The sequence below is a fragment of the Morone saxatilis genome, unplaced genomic scaffold (genome assembly GCF_004916995.1).
Source record: "Morone saxatilis isolate NCDOM2014 unplaced genomic scaffold, NCSU_SB_2.0 Contig7, whole genome shotgun sequence".
NCBI lineage: Eukaryota > Metazoa > Chordata > Actinopteri > Moronidae > Morone > Morone saxatilis.
The window spans coordinates 4,775,805-4,785,512 of NW_023340246.1; the positions used below are offsets into that span (position 1 = coordinate 4,775,805).

The following is a 9,708-nucleotide window of genomic DNA, read 5'->3' on the forward strand; positions in this document are numbered from 1 at the left end:
TCAAGTCAGGCTTTATTGTCAGTTCACTATACATGCCACCAGCATACAAAAAAGGAAGCGGCAGAAGTCGTTTCTCACTCTCCCACGGGGGTGAACAGGGATAAAGGTGCGCACAGGCACAACAGACAAGACATGTCAGTGTCATCCATCTTCATATATGTCGATGGGCCCGTCTCACAGTTTGAGAACGACTGGGGTAAGGCCGCATTCATATTGCAGCCCTCTCATTTATTTGAATAGAGCCGGTCTGGCAGCGCAGTGGGGGTTACTTTTTACCATGAACACAATATTTCTTTTAAAGGTCCAGTGTGTAACATTTAGGAGGGTCTATTGGCAGTAATATATTATTCACAGGTATGTTTCATTAGTGTATCACCTGAATAGTTGTGTTTTTGTTACCTGAGGCTTTTGTATCTACAGATGCCAGAGGTCACCATGAGGAGGCCATGTTGAATCGCCATGTTTCTACAAACTGAACACTGGCTCTAGATAGTGGTGTTTGCGTGTTTCCCAGATTTGATGGTCACTGTAGTTTCTCCTTCGCACTTGAATTGCGATCTGCAGTTACACCACTACATTACACCCCTCATTTCCTGTCAATTTTATTGAGATAACACATATTGGGGTTTTTGTTTGTACATATACTATAAAATAACCTCAGTAAAAACCTTGGCTACATCTGCTCATTCCTACTATTCATTCCTTCTGAACTGAACATGCTTCTGTCAGTGAATCTACTCTGAAAGATTCATTACAGGCCTTCGCATGAAAACCTGTGACCTAACACTGATCCCAGCTGATTCCTTCTTTTTAACAGTTACAGACTCTATGCGACTGCCTCCTCTGACAGAATTTTATGAACCACAGCCTGCCAATAGGATTCAGGTGGAGCTGTGTCGGGGGAGTGGAAGCTAGAGTTGATCAACTCCTCAGAGGGAGGTTTCAGCGTGTTCAGGCAAGACATACTGCCTCACATTGCCTTTTCTTCATCTGTGAGTTGTAAGGAAACCTCAGAGCTCCTCTAATTGCTAAGAGTTGCTGACATTTTCAGGTCTTCTCCCGTCTTATCTCCTCACTGGATCACGAGTAAGAAGTGAGACTGAAGTTAAATGAGAATGCAGGACAAGGCCAACAGGGATTTACAAAAGAAATCAGTGGGAGAGATCAGTGATCAACAGGAGCAGCAGCCTCAAGGTACTGTGACAAGAAATACTGTCTTACACTGATGGTTAATACTATACTGACCCCCTGTGTGATAGTAATATGGTAAATAACTGTATATACAGGACAAACTTTACTGTTTGTCTGTTTCTTCCTGTGACCGAATTTCCTTTTAATCATCTTCCAGGTGGGTGTCTTTGGCAGAGTAGCATCTGATTGCCCAATCATACATTTCCTCACTTGTTGATGCTTCTAAAATACTGTGTGACATGTGTTACATGTAAAATACATCATATAATGGAGATTAAAAACACAATTTTGCTAATCTCAAATCATATTCTGGAGTCTCACAGTTAACCCATATGTGTCATTTCCCCATGTTGTGTCACTCTTCCTGCTTATAATATTCAACACAATATCTCCCATGTGTCACTCAGTTAAAGCAGGCTTTTGAAAACACTTTTCAATTGGAAAACTGCAGTATTTTTTGGTGCCAAGTCCCTGTTTTCTCTTCCCCAGATGAGAGTAAAACAGGTCAGATGAGGATCTTCACCAGGTGGATGAATGTGTTTCTGCAGAGAGTAAGGCATAAATCAATGTGATTCTTTCATACTTTAGCTCATAAATGGATTCACCAATAAGTTTTATCATTTACTATTTCCAGCGTAATCCTCCAGTTGAAGTGCACGACCTGTTCACAGACATTCAGGACGGCAGAATACTGATGGCTTTGCTGGAGGAGCTCTCTGGGTGCAAACTAGTAAGAGTTAATTTATACAGTGTAACAATTTGATGTCACAAAGAAGAAGAAAATACAGTACAACACTAGTAAAGGACTAGTTTGTAAGATTAAGTATCAACAGTGGCCACAAAAGGCAAAAGGCCCAATCTAGAGCCAGTGTTTGGTTTGTCCCCTCTGGGCTACTGTAGAAACATGGCGGTTCAAGATGGCTAATTTAATAGAAAAGGACGCACTCCCCCAATAGATAAATAGAGTTCACTGTAATGTGCCAAAAACACAATAATTCTTATTTTCAGGTAATTATACACTAATGATACCTATGGATATTGCCAATATCGATATCTGCCAATAGATCCTCCATAATGTTACACACCTGTTCAGTTCATTAGCTCTGCACCATATTTGTGATCCTTTAAACAAATTCAAGATAGTCAGGTGACTGTTTAAGATTGATACAACTGTCATGTCAGCAAATATGAAGCCAGTTAGCTTAGCTTAGCACAAAGACTTGGGGCAGAGCAGCTGGCCTGGCTTTGTTTATAGGCAAACAGGCAACAAACAATAAGTCACTTTTTTTGTTTTCCTTTGGAGAGAGCCAAGCTAGCTGTTTCCAAGTTTTCTGTGTTTACACTAGGCAAAGCTGACCGGCTGCTGGCTGTAGCTTTATATTGGCTGTGCATAAGGGTGGTATCAATCTACTTCTCGTGTTTCCTGAAACTCTAAACTATTCCCTTAAACGTTTTGTCTTATATTAGCTTTACAGGTTTAGGTCGTCTCCTCACCGCATTTTCAGACTGAACAACATTTCTAAGGCCCTGGCTTTCCTGGATGATAGACATGTGAGTGTGTTTGCTTGTTAATCAATTGTTTTGACATGTCATACATTTACAATTAAATCAGGAAAAACATGATCGCGGATGACGTCTCCTCCCTGTTGTCCCTTAGGTGAAGCTGCTTGGCATCGATGCCTCTGGTATTGCTGATGGCATCCCTTCTGTTGTTCTTAACCTTGTCTGGATCATCATCCTGTATTTCCAGGCAGGCTATTTCCCATCATCCATCACTCTAACATCTTAATATATTATTTTCCTCTTTGCCCAGTGGTTTGTCTTTGTCACTGACCTTACATGCACTCCACTTTTTTTATCCTAATACAGGTAAAGGAGGTGACAGGAGGGCTCCAGAGGCATTTGTCTTCTAGCCTCTCTTCCTTATCAATGAGCACTTACCCCTCCTCCGGTGACCTCTCACCTCAGCCAAATGACATTGGCAGCTACTCCTGCAACACCCTGCCAAGCAAAGGCAGAAAGGCTGCCAGAGAGGCAAAGTACCATGGGAAAGCAATCAAGACTCTGCTGCAATGGGTCCAAACATGTACATCAAAGTGAGTCTGAACACGATGCAAACGCTTAGAAATTCATTTTTGTCAACATAACATCCCGAACCCAAAAATTATACTTATACAACCACAATGAGGGAAGGGAAATGTGTGTGAGCTGGCTGTGTTGAGCTTCTGTTTTTTTATTATGCAATTTTAAATTTGCAGCTTTGGGGTGGAGGTGCATGACTTTGGGAAGAGCTGGAGGAGTGGGCTGGCATTCCTAGCTATGATTAAGTCCATAAACCCAGCCTTGGTTGACCTGAGAGAGAGCCTGTCTAGAGTGCCAAGAGAAAACGTCCAGCTGGCTTTCAAGATAGCCCATCACAGTTTGGATATACCACCTCTGCTGGAGCCTGAAGGTAAAAGCGTACTGAATATAAAGTGTCCCACATTGGTCAATTTTCATCCTCATAACAAATGACTTTCTGCATCTTCACCAAGACAGTGCTACCCCTGCACCTAAATAGGTGCTAGAAACCCCCCACGGGGGAATGATACCACTTATCACAGACCAGAGGAGTAAATCAGAAGCATTTGCCCCATTGCAGACCAATTTAAAAGTTGACCTTGCTTAATAGTGTCTTTAGTAACAGTTTATCCTGCTAAAAAAAAACTATTCCTCTTTCCCCAGATGTTTTGTGCACTTCACCAGATGAGCGGTCCATCATCACATATGTGTCTATGTTCCTGGGGCATTGTTCAGGCATAGAAGAGGTTAGTACGGCCTAAATATTGTAACATTTTTGCTTTTTTACTTTCTTGCTGAGAGCTAGATGAGAAAATTGCTACCACTCTCATATCTGTTACATATGAAGCTACCAGCTGGGAAAAATCTTACTTCTATGTGCAGGAGTATTTCTTGCCTGGGTGCAGTAAGGATTAAAGGTTCTTGTACCAATTAAACAAATGAGATATATTATGTCTTTTGGTTTTAAAGGTGCTGGTAGGCAGATTTTGTTACCTTTGGATGGAACCAAGCTAGTCTTTATGCTAAGCTAAGCTTACTGGCTGCTGGCTGTAGCTTAATTTGTAACTCTCAGGAATGTCAGTGGCATCATCTTTCCCATCTAATTCTCTTGAATGACAAATGCATTTACAAACACTATGAATAAAAGATAAAGCATTATTTGCACTGACATCATGTAACTACCACTCATAAATCATATATTACAGGATCGTATAACCGATTTGGAAGTTCCAGAGATCCCAAATTTTGGATCACTTGAGTCAGTCAGCCTTGGGGAGACCGATGACCCAGAAATGCAAGCTTTGCTGAAAGGCTTGGAGAAGAGCAGTGAGCAGCAATTGTGGAAACAGTGGGGTAGAAGACCCTCAGGAACTTCGGACGTCTCATCCAGTCGTAGCCAAAGCATCACTGAACAACCTGCAGGCAGTGCCGCAACCTCACCATTCAACAAAAGCAAGCATCGAAGCATTTTAAAGCCACCCAGTCCGCTGGATGCAGACGTAGTCAGCCAGGACATCAGATCATGGATGGAGAAAGCGTCTCTGGATCAGGGCTACAACAAGCCAAGAGTGGATGATCATTTTTCTTTGAGCTCAGAGGAAGGAATCTACAGTTTGTCAGCACTGGACTCAGATGAGGAGGAGGCCTACAGCTACATCCTGGATCTGAATAAAGAGGTTTTTCAACCATATAATCAGCTGAAAAGACCAGTACCAAGGGTTGAAGAGGAAACAGCAGAAGAAATGTTCCTGAATGGACAGCAGCAAGAGTCAAAACATCCGGAAGTATGCAAGACGTTTAACGGCAGCGGATGTAAACATGAAAAAAGCTCACTTGCACAAAATGTTGAACCAGAAGTCAGGGCTCAATCGGTGGTTCATAGGAAGTTTGATCGGGACAAGAATGAAAGTAGCTCCAGAAAGCTGGCAAACAACGGAGCTATGTTTGATGTGGAGCCAGAGGAAGAAAGCAGAAGCAGAGAGGGACGTGAAGAGGAGAGAGTTGTCATAGGACAGAGTAATGATGATGCTGATTACTGCGAGGAAGAGAGAAAGAAGGAGAAGACAGAAAATGCTACATTGGTGATGCATGGTTATGATAAAACAGAGGCTCTGGTGGACGAAACCAAGAAAACAAGGCTTTTTGAGGTGGCTAGTTGGAAGAAAGAGCTTCAGGAACCGACTGAAAGAGGGCTTTTTGACAAACGTCGACAAGGCAGTGAGAAAAGAACGGCAGATGGAGAAGAGGAGGAAGACAATTTGACAACGTTTGAGGAAGGGCGGGACAAAAAGTTAGTGAAAGAAAAAGAGGGAGAGGATATTGTAAAGGAGGAAGAGAGGGAATATCAGCAAAGTGGGAATGTAGAAAGTTTCATGGTGGGAGTAAATGAAAAAATATTAATAGACGTGGCTGTAAATGAAGTCAGAGGAGCTGATGCAACTGGAATTAAGACAGAAGAAGAAAATGAGAGGAAAGTCATTGCCGGCCCCAAAATGGAAGATTTAGCTTGTAATGATGAAGGCAAGGAGGTATTCAGTGGTGAAATCATTAATTTAATGGATTTTGAGGCAGTTACAACAGAAGATGACAAAGACAGGGAATTTAAGATTAACAGACGGAAACTGACTGTTAAGAAGGCAACAACAAAAGATCATCCTGGTAAAAATGCCCCAAAAAATGGAGGGACCGACCATAGCAGTGATAACAGTTGGACTCCTGCCTGCAGTGCAACCTCTCAGTCAGTCAGGTAGGTCATAGCATTTGTGATTTATGTGTACAGATATAATTGACTGTTGGCTAAGCACTGCCTCCTTGATTATGGTAACAATGTGTCAAGCTTTCAGTTTGACATGGTACAAATGCAGTTTACAGTGATAACGGCAGCATTTGACGCTCATTTCTGGCAGTTGTTGATGGCATGTTGTTGGCCGAAATTATGACTGATGCCAGCAGATTTTGTCATCTGTAGCTAACTTGAGCGAACACCTCTGTGAGGTGGTGAAACCTCTGGCTCAAGCTCAAGTTTTATTCATTCCAAAAGCAGAAATCCTGTAAAAGGCTGTTAAATATGCGCAGGATGGCTATATATGATATAATGCTAAAAGAATGTGGCTAGATCTACATCCCAGGCAAAAAAAAACAGCATCCTCACCAGTTAATGATCAATGGAAGACAAGGAAATAAAGGAGCAGCACACACAGTTTTTGTATTGCAACTTAGAGCTAGCCAGCCCTAACATTACCATATAGCACATATTATAATTAAAATTGAGTTCCAAAATGTTCATCATTCTAATATAACCCTTGAATAAATTGGCAAACGTACCCTGTGTGATACAAGTTTGGCTGGAGTTGCTTGAGAGTAAACTTCCCAAACCAAATAAAGAGCAGGACAGAGTTAGCATGAACTCTGATACACTAGCATCTTGGCTCACACAGGACAGATGTTAACAGCTATTTTGTAATTTAACCTGTAACCTCACAAAATAATGTGATACCTAATAACTAGTTAATGACAGGCCCACTGCTACTGTTTGCAGCTAATGCTAGAGCACACTGTTTAATCAGATTCTTACAGTACACTTATGTTCTTATATCGATTATTGATCATACTCCAGCCCCAAGCATAGCAGGTTCACCGTCAACAATACAAAGAGGCTGTGTTTGGTTTTGTTGTTTTAATCTAACTTCCATTTCTTTATAATCAATATGAACGTGAAATGTCTAATCTAACACTCTTATCTGCTTTTCGACAGAGAGGGAGAATTCATTCTTCAGTCTTTAGCAGGCTTGTGTGACATAACCCCATTAGAGCTGGAAATGCTCTTGGTCCTGTGGATTCTGCTCTACTGCTGCTTCATCCTACCTCAAATGAACCTCTGAGTCCCCCTGTAGTACACCCTTCTCATTAAGATATGCTTATTAACCCAGTTTCCACAAATGAGCCAAACAGGGACACGTAGGGCTGGGTTGACTCTTTATCTGTGTCACCAAATTTCCCTCAAGGCAGCATTTAATGATTATGTTTTCTTTTTGCTGCCAGCAGAAATAATTTGTCATTTGGGCTATCGTTGTCAGATTAACACATAATGCTGTTATTTCCATTATTACAATTTTTTCAGCTACTTGGTCTTACAATACACCAATTATTAGAAATGGTTTGTGAGTTTTAGTGCGTTTTTGCTGAATGCATGTTCAAAATGCTCTGTTTATTTGATTTATCTTTCTGGCAGAAATACTCCTTTCACTTCCAGTGGATTTTACTAACCACATGGTGGCATTGCAGCATTACAGCAGCAACTGTCTCACATGAAAGACTGTCATTACAGCATTCTGTTGACGGCTGAGAATCCCATATGACCTGCTGTTTAATTAGAAGCTGTATTGACATGGTGAGATTAAGCTGATAATATTTAATGAGCACTTTGACATTTCGTAGACTCTCCCTGTGTCACTTGTGGCTTAGAATGTATATTGTTTCATTGTTTTCATCTCAAATACTGTATGATAGTTAAAGCCTTTCAACAATGCAAGCTTTTTTCGTGACATTTCTGTCACTATGAGATATAAATAATAAACCAGATACTCATTCTGTGTCATATATCTTCTGATCCTTTCCACAAGATAGAATCAGGCACTTTTCAGGTGCTGTAGACACATTACGCACATGTATATTGTCTTTGTTATAATACCAGTGTATACACAGTGAAACTAGAGCAAAACTGAAGTATGCATCAGTTGCATAAGTGTTCAAAATCCATGTTGACCACAATGTGTATTAAAGGGGGAGGATGAGTATGCTCTGTCCTCACTGTCCACAAAATACACACACACACTCATTGGCTCTGAAATTCTAAGAAACTAAGCATGCCGCCATTGTTTGCTTGGAGCTCAACCTAAGGGTCAAAAGCCCCCGGAGATCGATATACTTTCAACACTACCGCCACCCCCGCACCAAGCCACAAGAACAACACTTCCCAAAAGCTGGAGTTTGGCCGGTCTTACGTGAGATCAACCTGCGGCTTTTCTGAATCAGGCCAAGGCAGGATGGTGAGAGAAGGAGCGATAATGTCTGTTATGTACATTTTTCCATGTCTGACAGTGCTGGCATTGCTAACGGGTTGCACAGCAGATGGGTCGGCTCTACCAAAGTCTGAGAAACGCTTCAGCGGGCCTCTGCAAAGGGAACAAGAGGTCAATCAACAGCAACAGCTCAACACATCAGCCCTAAACACAGCCTTGGCCTTTGAACCTTTCCATGACCTGTCCACCAGAACTAATACTGAGCCTGGGATCCAGCAGCAGAAACAGCACAACATCTTATTCTCGCCCTTGGGCCTGGCGTCAGCCCTGGCCCTGCTGTCCCGAGTGTCTGGGTCTGAGAGTCGGAGCCAGGCCCTGGAGGCACTGGGGCTGGCAGCCAACTCTACAGAGCAGAGTGTGGAGGCCGCCATATCTGCTCTTATAGATCTGCAACATAGCCTCACTTTCCAGGAGAGAGGGGGTGGAGGGGGGGTTCAAAGGGCAGAGTCTGAGGCTGGAGCCGGAACAGAAGCTGGGATTGGGGCCTCAGCAGGGGTGGAAATTGGAGGGGCAGATGCTGGAAACAGAGCTGATGCAGATGATGGAGCAGAGGGTAGGGCTGGAACTGAGGATGGGGTTCATGCTGGGAGTCAGATCAGAGTGTGGAGCGGCCTACATATTGATGGAAAACCCTCACTAGACTATGATAGTTTTTTGTCCACGTCTCAACACACTGGACCCTCTGCCTTCAATATCAGCTTTGAGACGCTGATGAAAGACTTGCAAACCTCTGACAAACTTGAACTTAACAATTATGTGTATTTCAAAGGTAGGGCCTTGCTTTATTGGTGATGAAAGTCGCAGTTTTTGTACATTCATATTTTCAACATATGGTCGGGAGGTATTCCTGCACATTAAGGGTATAAACAATCAGACAGATATGTTGCTTTTTAAAAGAGATTCAAATGAAAGCTGAAATAAAAATGAATTGCTGCTAAATTAGAAAACTCACTACAGCTTCAAAATGTGCTCATTGTGTCAATGCAGTACCACCCACTGCATAGCACATTGAGTGTCTTTGTTTTGTAAGAAAAGCACATGCTCACTTGTGACAGTTAGTGGTAGTAAATTCACATAGCGGGTTCTTTTTTATAGGTGTGCAACCTTTATCTTATCCAATTTATCTTAGTTCATCCATAACCTGTTCCCTTTATTAATGACACATAAATCAGGTCGCCAACCATTTGAGCGTCGCCACACAGTGCCACGGAGCTTCCAGCCGAACGCTACGACCAGCGTGGAGGTAGCCATGATGTTCAGGGACGACTCTTCTGAGGTGATGATGCTATATGATACCAATTGCTCAGCCACAGTGGTGCGGCTAGCCCAGTCAGAACGCCTGGCCTCACTGCTCCTGCTTCCTAAAGCTGAGCTG

General features: G+C 42.4%; 1 protein-coding gene across 1 annotated transcript; it reads left to right on the top strand.

The window, feature by feature from the left end:
* The first annotated feature begins 1,115 nt into the window (after positions 1-1,115).
* Positions 1,116-7,758, top strand: zgc:100997 (uncharacterized protein LOC445211 homolog). The gene is made up of 10 exons (XM_035679107.1): positions 1,116-1,194; positions 1,660-1,742; positions 1,826-1,921; positions 2,659-2,742; positions 2,849-2,941; positions 3,061-3,287; positions 3,450-3,643; positions 3,916-3,998; positions 4,458-5,998; positions 7,007-7,758. Exons 1-10 carry the CDS (start codon positions 1,116-1,118, stop codon positions 7,131-7,133), a joined length of 2,607 nt encoding a protein of 868 aa, XP_035535000.1. The 3' UTR covers positions 7,134-7,758.
* Positions 7,759-9,708: the final 1,950 nt, after the last annotated feature.

Bases quoted from the DNA above. Each gene is read 5' to 3' on its own strand.
- zgc:100997 (XM_035679107.1), top strand. From the start codon at position 1,116: ATGCAGGACAAGGCCAACAGGGATTTACAAAAGAAATCAGTGGGAGAG. The intron at 1,743-1,825 runs GTAAGGCATAAA...TACTATTTCCAG, and splicing joins TGAATGTGTTTCTGCAGAGA to CGTAATCCTCCAGTTGAAGT. The intron at 1,922-2,658 runs GTAAGAGTTAAT...GTCTTATATTAG, and splicing joins AGCTCTCTGGGTGCAAACTA to CTTTACAGGTTTAGGTCGTC.